The sequence below is a fragment of the Pseudomyrmex gracilis genome, unplaced genomic scaffold, assembly GCF_002006095.1.
Source record: "Pseudomyrmex gracilis isolate BER0280 unplaced genomic scaffold, ASM200609v1 scaffold_31, whole genome shotgun sequence".
In the NCBI taxonomy this organism is placed as follows: domain Eukaryota; kingdom Metazoa; phylum Arthropoda; class Insecta; order Hymenoptera; family Formicidae; genus Pseudomyrmex; species Pseudomyrmex gracilis.
In genome coordinates, this window is record NW_018020615.1 from 461,483 (window position 1) to 478,042 (window position 16,560).

Genomic DNA, 16,560 nt, shown 5'->3' on the forward strand with positions numbered 1-16,560 from the left:
ATTTTTTGCGAGTTGGCGCTGTACTGCTTGTTAGCATCCAAATGAGAATTGCGCTTGTGTCTTATCGAGACTCTAATAATTTGTTCGTTTTTTTCCAAACGCGAATAGATAATGAGCGAGGAAACGCTATGCTTAGCACTTGTAGTCGCTTTTTAGTGTGTGTATGTATGTAATAAACTATATACAAAAAAAATATTACTAAATTAATAACTATCTTTGTTAGTATAATTAAATACATTTTTTTTTTTATAGCAAAAAAAGAAGACGAACTAACGTTTGTATTTGCTTTTCTCTCTTAGGCCGGTATTCGTAGTCGAGTCTTATTATATTTGGGATCGTCTGAGTTTATCTTCAGATGGTGTGCGAGTGAGTTTTGCTCCGCAGAGCATCTCTGAAGATAAACTTAAGACGAATCTTAAATATGAGATCGGACTATGAATACCGGCCTTAGTCCGGGAGTAGATAGTTCTTATATACTTAGCGTTGTGTCGACACTCGTTGACGTCTTATCTTGTTTTTTTATTTTTTTTATTTTTTTATTTTTTTATTTTTTTTCAAAAAAAGTTTTGCAATTTTTTGTCCTTTTAAGAAAATTATTAATTGCAAAAACAAAAAAGAGACACAATTACCGTCACGAATTTCTTCAGATACAAATTTTATTCAATCAGATCGACACGTAATTAATTAACCGCGCGTACTGTAAAGTGTGTAAAAAACAGGATACGCTAAGAATATTCTAGAAATATATATCTATATTTCTAGAATATATATATATTATTTCTAGAATATATATATATTCTGGCAGCAACGTAAAAGTTTTTTTTTTTACCTTGATATCTGACTCCCGATTGCCTTTTAAATAGTTGTTCGTTAACTGGATAATACTTGTCTCACACACATTGCCGAACTTAAAACCAATTAAATAAGAGTTGCATATTCATACAAGAAACTCCGAACGAATTCGCGAAGAATTTTGTACAAAAGACAGCGGTCGCTTTATAAAAACTACAGAATCGAGTACAAAAAAAAAAAANNAAAAAAAAAAAACAAACTTACATGATATCGTGATAAAGTATTCCAAAAGAGTCTGTAAATGAGTAAAATTCTCGCGTAATCAGGCACACGTCGTGTTCTTGTAAAGACGCGATTTAGAACTTTCAATCAGTCTCTTCATCATTTCTCCAACGTTTATACTTTCACGAAGATCTATATCCCCATGAGATTTATTTCTTGTCTCGGATAAATTTACTGATCGAGTTTGCCGGAACGTTTAGCTGAGCAATCCGCAATTGCTCAAGTTGTTCTTGATTATTACGTCGGTCACAGCGTCGAATACGAATTGTATGTTTGACGTGTCCGTGGCGCACGTGAAGTGCGTGTAGATCTGTTTCTGATCTTTCCTCTTGTTCAGATTCTCGAATTTCATCTGAATGTACGAGGCGCATTCCTCGTATGTGTTCGCGCCCTTGTACTCCGGGAAGCAGATGCTGAGCGGACTCCTGGTGATCTTGTCCTCGAACAGATCCTTCTTGTTTAGGAACAATATGATCGACGTCTCAACGAACCATTTGCTGTTGCAAATCGAGTCGAACAGTTTCATCGATTCTATCATTCGGTTCATCTCCTCGTCCTCCGCGAGCACCAGGTCGTAGCCGCTGAGAGCGACGCAGAAGATGATCGCGGTGACGCCTTCGAAGCAGTGTATCCACTTCTTTCTCTCGGATCGCTGACCGCCAACATCGAACATTCTGCGAGAAAAAACAAAAAAAAAAACAAAAATTTTACATCTTGCCAAAATAAAAGGTGAGACGCGCGATCTTCTCTTTGAGCGCGCGCGCGCGAGAACGTACTTGAAGTGTAAACCCTTGAAAGAGAAGTGCGTTTCCACGATTCCTGTGGTTTTGACGCGCGTTCGCAGAACATCCTGCTGCGTCGGTATGTAATTGGGCTGCGCTATGCGGTCAAGTGCGTTAAGGTAGTACGCCGCCGAGTCGTTGAGCTGGTATTCCCTGCTACGTGTGAAACAGAGCTGCACTCCCGCGTCCTGCCATAATCGCTTCATTAATAGCGCCAGTTCCCCGGTTAGTTCGCCTTCCTCCGTTGCCGATGCTAGGGTGAAAAATTGCCGCGCCATATCCTACAACAACACAAGGCCGATTTACCTAATGCCAGTAGGTCACGCGGAAGTGCAATTGATAACAACAAGTGACATTAAATCGCTGCTGCTGCAGGTTTTATTATCCTTGGGGTATCGCTCTATCGCAAAAACGTATACATTTCTAACGTTTGTTACTTATGCGAGCGGTTAAAAAAAAAAAAAAAAAAGAGAGAGCTCGTGCACAAACAGTTACTTTAATTGCACTCACCGCTTTATTAGGATCCGCAAAGTCGATTCTGAGATCTCCCATGGCTCTGATTATCGTCATTAGGCTCTGTATCGTGTTGCTGTACACCACGGGTTTGTATTGCTCGCATTCTTCCTTATTGTAGCCGGTCTCGTGAATGATTTTCATCTGCTTCACTATCGTCGACTTGCCAGACTCGCCAGCACCTTGAATTTTAAAATCGATCGAATTGAAAAATGCATGCGACGCATATTTTATTATTAACGCAAGTCAAATTTACAAATCGCACAAAAGAGGAAGTTGTTCGAAATGCGTTTTGGTAAAAATTTTCTTTTTTTCAACCGTGACTGCAATTGTTTGAAATATCGCAAACGTAAACAAAAAAATAAATAAATGTCGCCGCTCGCGAGTGTTGCATCTGGTCGCGAAAATTTGCGATATTTTTCTTAACGCAACAATTGAAATCACCGTCGCACGTTGTTGCATCGGCAACGCCGATGTGTGTGTGTTCGTTCGGAACGACGAACAAGTCTCACACGGGGCTTGTTCGTTGCGAACTCCAATCGATGCAAATGTATGCAAAATCTTTTTAAACCGATACATTCTCACAACATGAGACGTGGATGACAGATGATGTGATGAGATACGCGTTAACACACAACAATTGGATCCAATTAACCGATTGATCATCACGGCGTTTTTCGTATAGCCGAGGTCCGATCATCAATTGATTCGCGCTCCCGCTAGATTATCATCATCATCATCATCATCATCGGGGAGAGAGAACTTCCTCGTCGAGGAAAAAACGTTAGATATATTCCCGTAAGCGCGAAACGAAGATAATAATAATTTCGCGCGCGTCTCTCTCAAAGAGAGACGTAATCTCGTGATTCACACGCGGTCGACGATGATTCAAGTTTCCCGTAACGAGCGCGAGGCGCATCACCACCACGCGCGCGTGTGCTTTAACGTCCGCGTTGTGTTTCGAGTGTCAAAATTTCGTCATCGAAATGAATGATAAAATTCTCTTCTCGTTGCGAGACGGTTATTTTATTATAATCCATCCGAATGCAAAAATTATGCTCAAATTAAATTATCGACATGCGTCGATGATTTAATTTGAGCACAAATTTTTGCATTTGGATTATTGTCGAAAAACCTGCTGTTTTTAGACAATAATAACAACAAATTAATGTCGTGTAATTAATTACATATTAATATCGAATTATAATTTTTTTTTTTTTTTTTTTTTTTAAAGATACATAAAACATCAAAACGCCGCTCGTGTGTGGAATTCGTATCGCAATTTAATTAAGCTGCATTTTAAACAAATTACCGTACGTATAATTACGGGATTAAAACCGTCTATTCTTCCTCCTTCGACGTTTTAATTACACGAATTTAAAAATTACCGTTAGGACGAGAGAAGTTTCCGAGAACGACGGAAGCTCGTCATTCTGTTTTTTTTTTCTTTTTTTTTTCCCCCCCAATAAATTTTCTCGCGAATCAAATCGATCGCGGGTGAACGCAAACGGTGAACGAACCGCGATTTCGCGTACGCGAGTGAAATACGGGGCACACACGTTCTACCGTAGAAGGAACGTGTAGAACGTGACACATACAACGCGCGCGGAGCGCACGAGAGGAGCGCAAGAAAGGACACCAAGGAGGAGAGGTTTGCGCAACCGAAGGTTTGCACATTTAAACCGAGAAAGATATATCTCGCGCGTTGCGGGAGAGATGTGTTAGGAAAGCGCGCTCGGTCGCCTAAATTCGCCAAGGCGGCGCCAACGATTAAAAAACCGCATCATTAGCTCTCTCATTCCTCTTCCTCTCTCTTCCCTCCTCTTCCCTCCCCGCAGCCGTGTGTACCTCTCCGGAAAGAGGAAGCGGAGGTTCAACGTTCTTTCGATTCTTTTCAAATGATTGAGGAATTGAAATCTGTCTCTGGCAAAAAAAAAAAAAAAATATGAGAAAATTTAAAAGACCGAGCGATTCAAACGTATCGCAAGATTTTCCAGGCGATTCCCCCCCGATGTAATCACGTCAACCGTGTGCTTTCTCTCGTGCTCGCGCGATTTGCAGCATGATATATATGTGTATACGGAGAAGCACACACTGGAGAGCTGGAAACGTCAAGTCTCACGTCAAAGAGTTTCGAGAATTCTCTCAGGCCACGGGGCTTGTGATACATGTGAGAAAATCTGGAAATTTATACAAAAAACAATAGACAGATAAGATCGAACGTTGGTTTGCGGATCGGCTGAAAACTTTTGTCGCTTTTCGAATGACATAAGAACAACGACGGGGGGAGGAGGAAAAAAAAAAAAATAGACGTAGGAGAGAACGCGAGGAGGAATAAGAACGCGCGGAAAGTGCAAGTACACGTCTACGGGCGCACAAACTACGCGAAGAGAGTTTGTTACCGCGGCGCCTTCGGGAGGCGTTCGAGAACGCGCGAGACGAGACTATACAAGAGGAGAGAGAGAGCGGAAGGAAGGAGAAAAATCCTGGGCGCGTCGTCGAAAATCGAGCAAGGAGAGCGAGAGAGAGAGAGAAAGAGAGAGAGAGAGAGAAAGAGAGACGGGAATTGTATTCCGTCGCGAATGGTTCGCGACGATCTCCAAGACGAAGAAAAATTATAGATCGCGATTGTTGCGGATATAATAATATCGGAATATAGAAAAGGCACATATTTACCGAGCAGCAGAAGCTTGACCTCGCTTGCGGCGCGCTCGCCATCAGCGCGGAGGTCCTTGTCGATCTTCTTGGACCGTTCGGCGGCCTCCTTCTCGCCGGTGGTGCTCACGGCGCAGCCCATCCCGCGCCTAAGCCGGTGACGATCCTCTCAGCACGTCGTGGTGACGGTCTAGACCAACGATGATGATGACGATGACGATGATCGCCGACGTGACCCGATATCACCGATTAACTGGCACCATGCACCACGTATTGCGTGTTCCACGGTATCGCACCGAGTTCAAGCAACCGCCACCGTTGCCGCCGCCGCCGCCTCCTGACACTTGTTGCACGGACGACGTCGTGTGGGAACCGCCCGCACGCGGTTGCGCTCGCACACACTCACGTGCACTCTCGCTCGCGCCTCGCGCGCGCACACACACAGAGAGACACAGAGACACACACGCTCACCGGAGTTCGCGCACGCAGCTGCGCGGCTGCTGCGTTTCGCAGCGTCGCGGCGTTCCCGGCGTCTCTCACGACCGGATTCGAGTAGCACTCGGAGGCGGTGCGGAAACGCGCACGAGATTACGGGCCGAGAACAAAAGCCCGAGCGTGAAAGAGAGAACCCGACCGGTTCGGAGAGAACGTCTACCTTCTAGCTGTGTATCCGACTAACACACCAAGTGCTTCTGTGTCTCGCTGCCAGTCGCTCACTCGTCGCACAGTGCGGCAGAGCACGGCGATTTGAGTCGACGGAACCGAACGAGGTTCGTCGCCGAAGCGACAACCGATTCGTCGCGTTATTTCAATCACCGGCCAATCGGAACGCGCGACGCCGTTGTCCTCGTCCACCAATCAGCCCTCGCTCGCGATCTGGCGGTCGATTCGTGTGTGTAACTTTCAAACTTGAGATACGAAAAGTATGATAAAAGTATGAGGATTTATTTGTTGTAGTTTTGATTTGTAAATATATGAAAAATAATTCACAACACAAATTTGCAACTTTTCACCTCGTTTCAAGACGACAATCTAATCTCCGAGTTTATACGTTAAATAAAATAAACAAAGCCGACGTGTGTGTTTGATGCGCGCGTGATTGGCGACCGCGTTATCAGTGAACATCTTTTTACGAGTCTACGTGACGTGAACTATAGATTTTCAATAAATCGCCGTGAACGCGGTCTTTGTCTCTTGCTTGAATTTGTTGCACCATTATATGAAATTTGATATTTGATGCTTTCGCGGTGTGTAGTATTAAGATACAAAGATGTTTTTTCGGGTTTGAACTGCGTTAGTGTCATTTTTGTACCGACGTTTCGTGAACATTACAGCTCACTTCATCAGGGTTTGAAGAGCAGCCTGATAGTATCAAACCCTGATGAAGTGAGCTGTAATGTTTACGAAACGTCGATACAAAAATGACACTAACGCGGTTCAAACCCGAAAAAACATCTTTGTATGTTAATATATGAAATTATCAGTACAACCGCAATACCGTGCATTATACGGTAACGCAAATGTTGTGATTGGTGATCAGAGTCCTGTTCAATAACGCGATAATCTATATCTTGAGTTTTGTTTTGATCGATGTTCCAAAGTTCGAATGTGATGTCAAGTTTTAAATATGTGATTAAAAGTCAAAGAAGGGTCTTTGTCCACAATTGTTTATGGTTTCTTCTTTGTTTACGGTCTCATTTGCGTTACCCTATTCACATCAGAGAGAGAGGTTTCAGATTTATTATCCGTCTTCTACAAGATTGAATGAATTTTAAACAATGAGAACGCGTACTTTTTGTTGTAAAAAGATACAAAATAGAGATCAGGAAGTTCTTCTAAACCTGCGATATAGAAGAACTCAAATTTAATGGATCGAATATGCAATTAAAAAATGAAACTCACAAAAAGAATACGACAAGAAAAATTTGCAACAATTGCTTTGATTCTCGTTTTAAAAGATCGACGATTTTATTTTTGTTAACAGAAATGATTAATTTTCATTGTTTTGCAACATGAAGTCACGAGAGGGGATCAACGGCGTGTAACAATTTCCATGCTTCTGCCTCGAACTAATTTGATTCAATTGCCGGGGCAGACAATCTATTTATAAACCACATTAAAACGTAGGTAAGTTAATTTTCCTTTTTTATATATATATATATATATATATATATATATATATACTTACTCGGGGCGCGCAATATTTTATAGTGACACACTTGCAAATTATAATGTATATATACAAATCTTTTGTGCAGCGGGAGAGTTCGCCGCGTGCGAATCTTCGAAACTTGCGAGTCGGCGGGAATATATCAATTGAATAATTATGAAATAACAATTGACGCGACCTTAAGAAAATGTCCTCTCTCTCTCTCTCTCCTCGGCGCGTCGAACTGTAAATTAAATTGCAAGACACCATTTACACACGCACGTGTGCACAACACGCATATGCGCTTTGTCACGGTACGTTGACATTTTTTACATGGGTTTCGCGTACTTTATTTCTCTCGGAGTGTGTCCGTACGGAGACGTAACGCAAAAATGCCGCGCGTGGCAGAGGAGATCTCGTAGACACGTCACGACACAAAAACAAGTATCAAAAGTGAAACTTACCAAACCTGTCCTTAATTTCTATTCTCCCCTCTGACAAGATCTCTTGATATATATATACATATATACATATATATATATATATATATATCAAGGAATATTTCAAGTGTGTGTATGTGTACATGTAGTGTGTACACACACACACACACACACGTAATACACGAACAATAACGTTTATGGTTTAGTCATGATAATTAGAATGATGCTCATCTCGCGCATTTTTCTGTCAAAGCGTTTTGCTGTTCGTTCAGAGTCTCGTTTACAACATTAATTAAGAGTTCTTCATTACAACTAATTCATTGTTGGATCTGATTAATTGAAAAGATATCGTTTTGCAGATTTTTTTTTGGTTTTTATTCATAAAAAATAGATTGTTAAATTTCTGAAGAATATTGTTTCACAAAATCTATTCTCGATCGGAATTCGGTTTGCGGCTTTGATTTCGATTTTCAATTGTTACCGTTCTGTGCGCGCGTTAATATACATTTATATTGTGCGTGTTCGCTCCAGTGTGTATTATTGATTCATACACACTGAGAGCGGTGTATTTACATTCATCACACATTCACGCCCCTGTTTGTATTATATATATATATATATATATATATATATCGTATCTCGATACGAGGTATCTCTGTATCGAGAGAGAAGGTCGCGCACCGAGAATATCGCAGACCGTTTCCGAAATTTCGAACTTCAATGTGCGCACGGCCATTGCCGTGAACGGACTCGCCGGTCCCCGGAACGTCGTAACACACACACACACACGCACACAGAATCATGAATTCCTTCATTCTCTTTGCAAGTTTCTCTTCCTTCTTTCATTGTGCGAGTGAACAAACAACGGAATAAACACGCGCGCGTTAAATCATCATTATTATTATTATTTATTTATTTATTTTTTTTCAATTTAACGTGTCTACATTCTGTTGCAGTTGGCGAGCATCGTCCTCTTGCAGTTGGTTCCCGCGCGCGCCGAGCTGAACGAATATCTGAACGAAAAACTGCGGCAGTCCAAGAAAGAACTCATCAAGATTCACATCCGGAAAACAGCGCCAGGTAAAATTCATCATCTCTTAATTTGATCCCAAATGCCACGTGTACGTTTTTTCGGAAGAAATTCCTCGGCTAAGTGATCGCACCTAGAGACAATTCGAGACAAGTTCTCTCTTCGTTTTTTTCGCGAAAATAACGCCGGCAGGCGGGAATAAAGTTCAATTTTATAAAAAAAGTGAAAAGTGCTTTTTATTTTTAGCGGAAGACAAATTGTATAAACTACACTGGGACAGATCATGGCGGGTGCCTGTGACGAGCGAGTATCAGCCGTTCACGATAAGCACGTTCGACGGGATATTCGTTCTCGACAGCAATCGAGTGATGGCACCCTCTTTTAACGAGACCTCTCGGAACCAGACCCGCGAACCGTTGCGCCAAATTGATAAGATCCGAGGATCTCTCTCAGTTAAATTCGTTAGGGTACGAACATCGCGTAACTCCTCATCGTCAGAACAAAAAAGTTCTTCGAGATTTAAACAATAAACCCCCATGCTAATTGCAGAGCATTGTGTGGAAAGACAGCGCCTACTTGTTAATATGCCACGAGTCCGTTCTGTGCACTCTCTACACGAGAATGTCGCAGGGATCGCTGCGGTTTCGCCAGACCATCAAATACAGAAAGATTCCCGTGGACGCGACGTTTTTCACACAAGCCGATCAACTTTATCTGGTCATTGTTAACAATGCCGACAAGTTTTCCGTACCGTCCGTGTAAGTTTCTAGCTATTTTAATTGCTATTTTTGATATAAAAGATCTTAAATTTTTTTATTATAATTTATAAAACAATTTTTAATTAAAATTTTTTTTTGAATTTTGTTAAAAATGATTTTTTTTCATGATTTTTATTCCCGCTCGATTCTCCATCTCTGGAACGATGCAGAATCTATCGGTGGAGCGGCACGTACATGGACGTCGTCGACGAGGTGATGACGATCGGCGCGACGTCGGTCATCGCCTTCGCGCATCGGCAATCGACGATCATCGTGTTCGCGCAGAGCGACGACGAGAATCCGCGCGTCGACTCCGAGGTGTACGAGTTCAAGGACAACAACATCGTGAAGATACAATTTTTGGCGACCGCGCGACCGACTTCGATGCAACATTACGTTCACGGCGACTTCAACTTCGTGCTGATGATAAACGAGTTAGGACCGAGCGTTGTGCTCTGCTGGGACGGTTTGTACATTTTTTTGTTTTTTTGAAGATAAAGTTCTCTCACGATACGTGTTAATTAACGGAACAATGGCTGAAGCGCGTGCCTCGTGTTTTCAGGACAAGAGCTGTTGGATTGGTTTAGTCTTCGTGAAATTGAACCTCACAGTCTGACAAGCATCTTTCACACGGACGGCGATACTTTCGTAGTGGTGGCTCACAATGTAAGAGTAACAAAAAAAAAACTTAATTAAAAAATAGTGGAACTGAACCCGGTAACATGGTAATATTGTGGCAAAAATTTTATTTATTACAGAATATCATCCAGTTGTTTAAGTTCCACAGCACGTCCGATTGGACGAATGAAGATACCAAACGATTGGGAAACGAGCAAAAGATAGTCGACTTGGCGGTGTCGGTGAACAATTACACGATGTCTGTGATATTGATCGTTCGGGAGAAAGACACGTTCTTCGTGGAACACTGGGAGGCTAAAATAACTTCGATACCAAGAGGTAAATAGCTGCAACTATATGTATATAATTTTTTTTCTTTTTTAATAAGAAAACAATTGTGTTATAACACTTCGATTGTAGAAAGTACCACCAAAAACGGAAACAACAAGTGCTTGTTGGATCTGATCGAGGCGTTGCACGCGAGAATGCCAGCCATAAGAGAAGCCGAGGCATCCCACAAGTTTCTCTTCCCGTTTGCAAAAAATATAACGGTCCCGGAACCCTTGAAGCTTGACAATTTGACCTTGAAGTCTGGTACGGCGAGAAGCATCGAGATCGCGATCAAAGAAGACGTCTTGCCTCCCCGTCAGATTGAGAAAACTCTGGACGATCTCGCTCCTAGAATCCGCGAAATCGAAGCAAAAACACAATTGATATTGAAGAACAAAACCGAAGTAATTTATCAAATATTGGATAAGATGATGCAGGACACTGTTACACTTGGCGACGTGTATTTGGAAGAACTGATAATCGACCAAATGAAGGTGTACAACGTGAATGACGACACGCAACAGGAAAAGTTTGTCCTCGGAACAAACTTAACAGATCCGTTGGACGAACTTATCGTGCGGAACCTTCAAGTTGATTCGCTCTGCGGAATACCGCGGCAATGTAAGTTGGACCGAGCAATTTTTTTCTCTAAATTGTTTCATATTTTTGCATGAGTTTGCGTGTCTGAATCGTCCGAATCGATTCGTTACAGACTGGACATTACGAAATAACGGAGAAATCACACTCGCCATCGCGAACAGCTCCGTTGAATATTCGAACGACACTGTTATAGTGCATTCCGATCTGACGATACCTCACTTGAAAATCAAGAGTTTAAACGGAACAATTGTTGATGAATTAATGAACGATCTGTTCATCGTTAATCGTTCTCAGAAGATTAATGGTTGAGTACAAGCAACGTATTAACTATTTTAATCGCGCAAAACTCGATAAAAACATTTTTCACAACACTCATTGATTAACTGTAATTCTGTCGTAGGTACAATCACGTATGTAAACACGCTGCAAGTTACAAATCTTTCGACATCCACGTTGAACGGTGTTCCCGCTGATCAAATCATGACGAGAACAACGAATCAAAGCTTCGGTGATTTCTACATAAGGATATTGGACATTGTTAATCTGGAAGCGGACGCGATTAACGGGGTGCCAGTCGAGGAAGCTGCGCGAAAGTCTCGGGAAAATATTATTAAAAGTAAATAGAAATATTAATTTGCTTTATTACAATTGTGCGATTGTATTTAATAATTATAATTATTAATAATCACATAATTATATATTAATATATATAAATTTCGCGTATGTTTTGTTCAGCTCCTGTGCGTCTGGCAAATCTTTGTGTCACCGAGAATCTCATAGTTGATGCAAATGCGTCGCAGATACTAACATCCGACCTGCGACCACTTCAGATTTACAAGAACGTCACATTGATGGGTGATCTTCATCTTCGCAACATCAGAATCGGCGATGCGGCGGCGCTTTATGTGAAAGGTCTTCCGATAAATGTGACCGACATGTTCGACAACTTCTGGACGAAGTCCGGCGATCAAACGATCACAGAGGAAATCACGTTCGAAGAGGGTGTCGCCATCGACAAGCTCGACACGAAGTATCTGAACGGTTTCGAAGAGAGCGACTTCTTGTATACCACCGCGAAGGAGATTCCGATTGAGTTCACCAACTTACATTTCGAGAATCTTTACGTCGACGAGTTCTTCCGCGAAAGCGAGCCCAATGTCAGCTTTTTCCAAGTCGAAACGGACTTGATAACGATCCGAGAGAAAATGTACGTGGAACAACTCACGGCAACGGATATTATTACCGTCACTTTCAACGGTATCGATGTAGACGACATCATGAATGGGAATTCAGCGACTTACGCGGAAATTACAGAAATTCCCGCTATTCGCGCGCGTCAAGTGTTCGTCGACAATCTCGACGTTCATCTTCTCAATGATCGCGAGGTCTTATTCGAGAACGGACTTTGCGTCAAGGATTTGCTGTTTGTGGACATCTTGAAGACGTCGGAATTCCATGTACAAAGCTTGGAAGTGGAACAATTAAATAGAATCAAGATGGATCTTTTGACGAAGGTGAAAGATCGGTTAGGGATCGATATGAATGATATCGTCATTGAAGGCGACTTGACGGTGAAGAACCTGACGGTCGCTCAAGTGAACGGACAATCGTCCGAGAGTTTCTTGCACGAATTGACGCAACATGATATCGTGACGATATCGGAGAAAAACATCGATAGCTTAATCGTTCACAACATAACGCTGGAGTCTCTTCAAGGCCAGAAATTTGACGATCTGATCGCCAGCGTTTTGTCAAAATCGACGAATCAAATGATACCGGGACGCTTCTCGGCTCGCGTTGTCACTTCCAACAATGTCGCAATGAATTTCATCAACAAGAAGAACGCTTCGGAACTGATGTGGGTGGACACATCCTTCGTGCTTGCGGGAAATGTGACGTTCTCTGATTTGATCGTCGAGGGCGACGTAATCACTTCGAAGATGAACGGACGCCAAGTGGACGAGGTAAAAATTGAAAAGAAAGACAATTAACAAGAGCATTAAGTTTGTAAAATAATAAAATCAATTATTTTTGTAATTTGTATTGTATTTGTAATTGGTCGCCATCTTGTCAACTTTGTTATATTACAGTTATACGAGAGTCTCTTGTTCGTCCCTGCGAAAAACATCGACTTTCTGAAAGTGAACGGGAATCTTTCCTGGGACGTGTCTTCGACCAATTCAGCCGCTGTGTCTTACCTGCTGGAAAACGCCGTGACCAAAGACGGGGACCAGGTTATCAACGGCAAAGTGACCTTCACAGAGGACGTTCGCGCTTGGGCGGTCACGGGTTCGTTCAACGAGATCAATCAAATTCGAAGTATAATATCAGACGCCGTGATCGACAATAAAGGGCTCGTCGAAATCGCCGGAAATAAATTCTTCGAGAACGACTTTGTCGCGAACAGTTTGACGGTAAACGATAACCTGGGTATCGCCAATATCAACGACGTGAATATTCTCGAGTTCAACGACTCGATTGTCAGAAAGAATCGCGAGGACGCGATTGTCGGCCCGTTGATATTTCACACGGACGTCACGATTGAAAAGCTTCGCGTGAACGACGCTGATTTTGACGCATCGATCAGATCCGCGGCGCGCTCCAACGACGTGATGCCGGACAACATAATCTTCGAAGATCTCACGGTGCTGGGCGACGTGTGTCTCGAGAGACTGAACGGTATAAACTTCACGGACTTCGCGAGAAATCGCGTAACTCTTAGCGGAAATCACAACGTCATGTGCGACTTGAACTTCAACGGCGTCGTTACGGTAACAGGTATAAAACAACGAGAGAGACATTAAATTTATAATAAAAAATGTCAGAACGCAAATGTCGGAACTCAACGTCGATTTATTTGCGATTGTTTCAGGCAATGCGAATGTAAAAAGGATCAACAATATCCTCCCGTCTGACTTTGTTCTTGATAAGGCCGACAAGCCGCAGTTGATAAATGACGTGAAAACTTTCGAAGAGGTCTTGGTAGTCGACGGAGACGTTACCGCGCCACGAATCAACGACGTTAATTTGATAGAAGAACACGATGACGGTGTGGAAAATGATCAGGATGTCGAAATCTTTGGCGATCTTGTTAGTACAATTTTGAAGAGTTGTGTAAATTCTTATTCTTTTTTTTTTAAAAAAAAAGAATAGATCCAAAAGGATGAAAGGGCCAATGAGAGCTTTGGACACAGATGGTGTGCGATGTATGAAAATAAAATTGTTATTAATTTATTTTGACGTTTCGATCCAAGATTGGATCATCTTTGGAAAAAGTTGGCAATTTTCTGTGTGGTAACATTTTGTTCTTGAAGACGATCCGATCCATCATCTGTGTCCAAGACTATTGTTGACTCTTTCTTCTCTTTTGATCTATTCTCAATTCTTTTCATCGCACTAGTAACGCGAGATCTCATTGCTTTCCCATCAGATCTTCAAGGCGGACGTTCGCGTTCGAAGTATGAACACATCCGGTTTGGTGAACGGCATGAATATCCGTTCGGCCGTGAACGATTCGAGAAGAGCGTTGAACGAAACCGTTCAGCAACTGGAAGAACATTGGAAGACAATCACCAAGAACATGCTGTACATCGAGCGAGTGTCTCCAACTTTGCCCAGCGTTGTTGTTTATCTGGAGACGAATGAAGAACTGATGATACCCGGCAACAACGTCAGCAAGGTCGACGTGGTGTACTTGCGCAATACGGTCAGACTGAACGCGTACAGCGAACAGTCAGGAAAGTTCTGCGATCTGCCGGACGACGACTGTCCGTGTTTCTACGAGACCGTGATCGATCTCACTGACAAAGATGTGCGATCGTGGCGAAGAAAACCCGGAGAGATCGTGAGAAACTTCCCCGGCGTCAAACTGACGTCGAACACCGTTTCGAGCAGCGAGAGATGCACTTCCACGAGAATCGAGGAATTTACTACGATCTCATCGACGGAAGATATTTCCAAGTACGCTTTTAATAAAATAGAAGGATACCTGAACGATGCCGTGACATTCACTTACGACGGTACGTACACGCGCGTGATATTTTATTATTGTGTTTCAGCGCGCTTTGAATAGAAAGCGGAGAGATGCGAAGTTTAATGCATAAAGTTTTTTCGTTCGCACAGACGACGTTTATTTAATCCTGGCGATGTATTACGACAAAACACACGGGACGCATCAAACAAACTCCTTGGTTTATAAACTGGATTCGGCAGCGGGAAACGTGACGTTGATTCAGGAAATTCCTACGGACGGTGCCTGGTCAATTAGGATCTTCGTAATCGACAGTCAGTTGTTACTTTTGATCGGCTGTGTCGGCACGTCTTCACAATCTTTGTTATTCAGATTCGATCCCGTTACGCAAAAGGTAAAATCAATCAATTGTTCGACGATTAACGCCTCCTAACTTTTGTGTGTAAAAACCTGAATTGAACTTACTTTTGTGTCGAAAAATGATATTTTTGTTTCTCCGAAAAAAAAAAAAAAAAAACTCACTTCTTTCTCATTGACACAGTTCGAAGAACTGAGAACGTTCGCGAGCAGAAGTCGACACGTGCAGAGTCTGTCGCAGGAAAATGATCATTTCGTCTTGCTGGACAATCCTCAGACGAACGCCGTGAATATTTACAAGTACAACGCTACGTCTCGGAATTTCGACTTTTATCAAGGCATTTTTCACGTCCGCCCGGTTACCGGAATCGAGTGCTTCTATACAGATAGTATGACTATATATTCACAAAGCAATAAATTAAATCATTACTTTCAATTGTATCTTTGACAATTAATTAGTGTAATGTATTTATACGATTAATTTCTTAATTAATTTATAAGCTGTCGTTTCTCAAAAAAAATGAATCTCTTTACTTTTTTTCTCGCAGAAATTGGCACCAGCGATATGTTCGCGATTGTGACAACGCAGGGTGGACGATTTTATATTTACGAATATATGTTTGCCGGGGTAAGTTCGTATCTAATTTTTCTCTGTTAAAAAAAAAAAAAAAAAAAATACAAATATAAAATATTTTTGTTCCCATCTATAATATTAACTGCGATTCAATTATTTTCAGAAATTCCAAATGAAACTGCAACACACGGTGGACGGATTACAAACGATGGTAACGTTCTATCACACGAACCGTCATTACATCTTCGCCGGCACGAGCAACAAAACTACGATCTTCCGAATTGTCAAACAATTGGCAAACAATTAAATTCGCGAAACAAATTGCGTCAGAGATTGGTCGCAATAGACAGAGAATCTTTGTTCATGCATGCATATATATTTAAGTATAATTTTCAACGTATATTTATTATAAATGTGTACATATCAATTGTAAATCGATATATACACAAAAAAACACACTTAGAGTGTAATATTACCTGGTTAATAACTGTGCTAGTCAAGACTGTGCGCGACACAGCAGTTTGTTGATCGTTTTATTATTATTTTAGTTTTTCTATAATTCTTTTTGTTACAACATACTTCCGTTGTTATTTTTTGTTTCTTAGTAATACACGCGATATAGTGTTACATCTCTCTTATGTAAGTTCTATAAGTGATATTATAAGAACTGTATATGGGAATAAAAAAAAAAAAAAAGATTTTGTCTCTGA

General features: G+C 41.7%; 2 protein-coding genes across 2 annotated transcripts; one reads left to right on the top strand and one right to left on the bottom strand.

Moving 5' to 3' along the window:
- Positions 1-545: 545 nt before the first annotated feature.
- LOC109852600 (guanine nucleotide-binding protein G(i) subunit alpha) lies at positions 546-5,391 on the bottom strand. The gene is made up of 4 exons (XM_020423883.1): positions 5,046-5,391; positions 2,367-2,551; positions 1,851-2,137; positions 546-1,748 (listed from the first exon to the last, which is right to left on the bottom strand). Exons 1-4 carry the CDS (start codon positions 5,164-5,166, stop codon positions 1,271-1,273), a joined length of 1,071 nt encoding a protein of 356 aa, XP_020279472.1. The 5' UTR covers positions 5,167-5,391; the 3' UTR covers positions 546-1,270.
- Positions 5,392-8,392: 3,001 nt separating this feature from the next.
- LOC109852574 lies at positions 8,393-16,547 on the top strand. The gene is made up of 18 exons (XM_020423837.1): positions 8,393-8,435; positions 8,570-8,693; positions 8,890-9,110; positions 9,193-9,401; positions 9,572-9,867; positions 9,964-10,067; positions 10,160-10,358; positions 10,440-10,970; positions 11,062-11,253; positions 11,350-11,565; positions 11,685-12,913; positions 13,040-13,727; positions 13,822-14,039; positions 14,380-14,968; positions 15,072-15,313; positions 15,461-15,665; positions 15,825-15,904; positions 16,014-16,547. Exons 1-18 carry the CDS (start codon positions 8,415-8,417, stop codon positions 16,155-16,157), a joined length of 5,508 nt encoding a protein of 1,835 aa, XP_020279426.1. The 5' UTR covers positions 8,393-8,414; the 3' UTR covers positions 16,158-16,547.
- The last annotated feature ends 13 nt before the right edge of the window (positions 16,548-16,560 follow it).

What these genes read in the sequence shown, in the direction of transcription:
- LOC109852600 (XM_020423883.1), bottom strand. Translation starts at nt 5,166, where the DNA reads ATGGGCTGCGCCGTGAGCACCACCGGCGAGAAGGAGGCCGCCGAACGG. An exon ending in GGTCAAGCTTCTGCTGCTCG is followed by an intron (nt 2,552 to 5,045) that starts GTAAATATGTGC and finishes TTAAAATTCAAG; the next exon opens with GTGCTGGCGAGTCTGGCAAG. An exon ending in TTCAAGGGTTTACACTTCAA is followed by an intron (nt 1,749 to 1,850) that starts GTACGTTCTCGC and finishes TTTTTCTCGCAG; the next exon opens with AATGTTCGATGTTGGCGGTC.
- LOC109852574 (XM_020423837.1), top strand. Translation starts at nt 8,415, where the DNA reads ATGAATTCCTTCATTCTCTTT. An exon ending in CATCCGGAAAACAGCGCCAG is followed by an intron (nt 8,694 to 8,889) that starts GTAAAATTCATC and finishes TTTTATTTTTAG; the next exon opens with CGGAAGACAAATTGTATAAA. An exon ending in CGAGTGCTTCTATACAGATA is followed by an intron (nt 15,666 to 15,824) that starts GTATGACTATAT and finishes TTTTTCTCGCAG; the next exon opens with AAATTGGCACCAGCGATATG.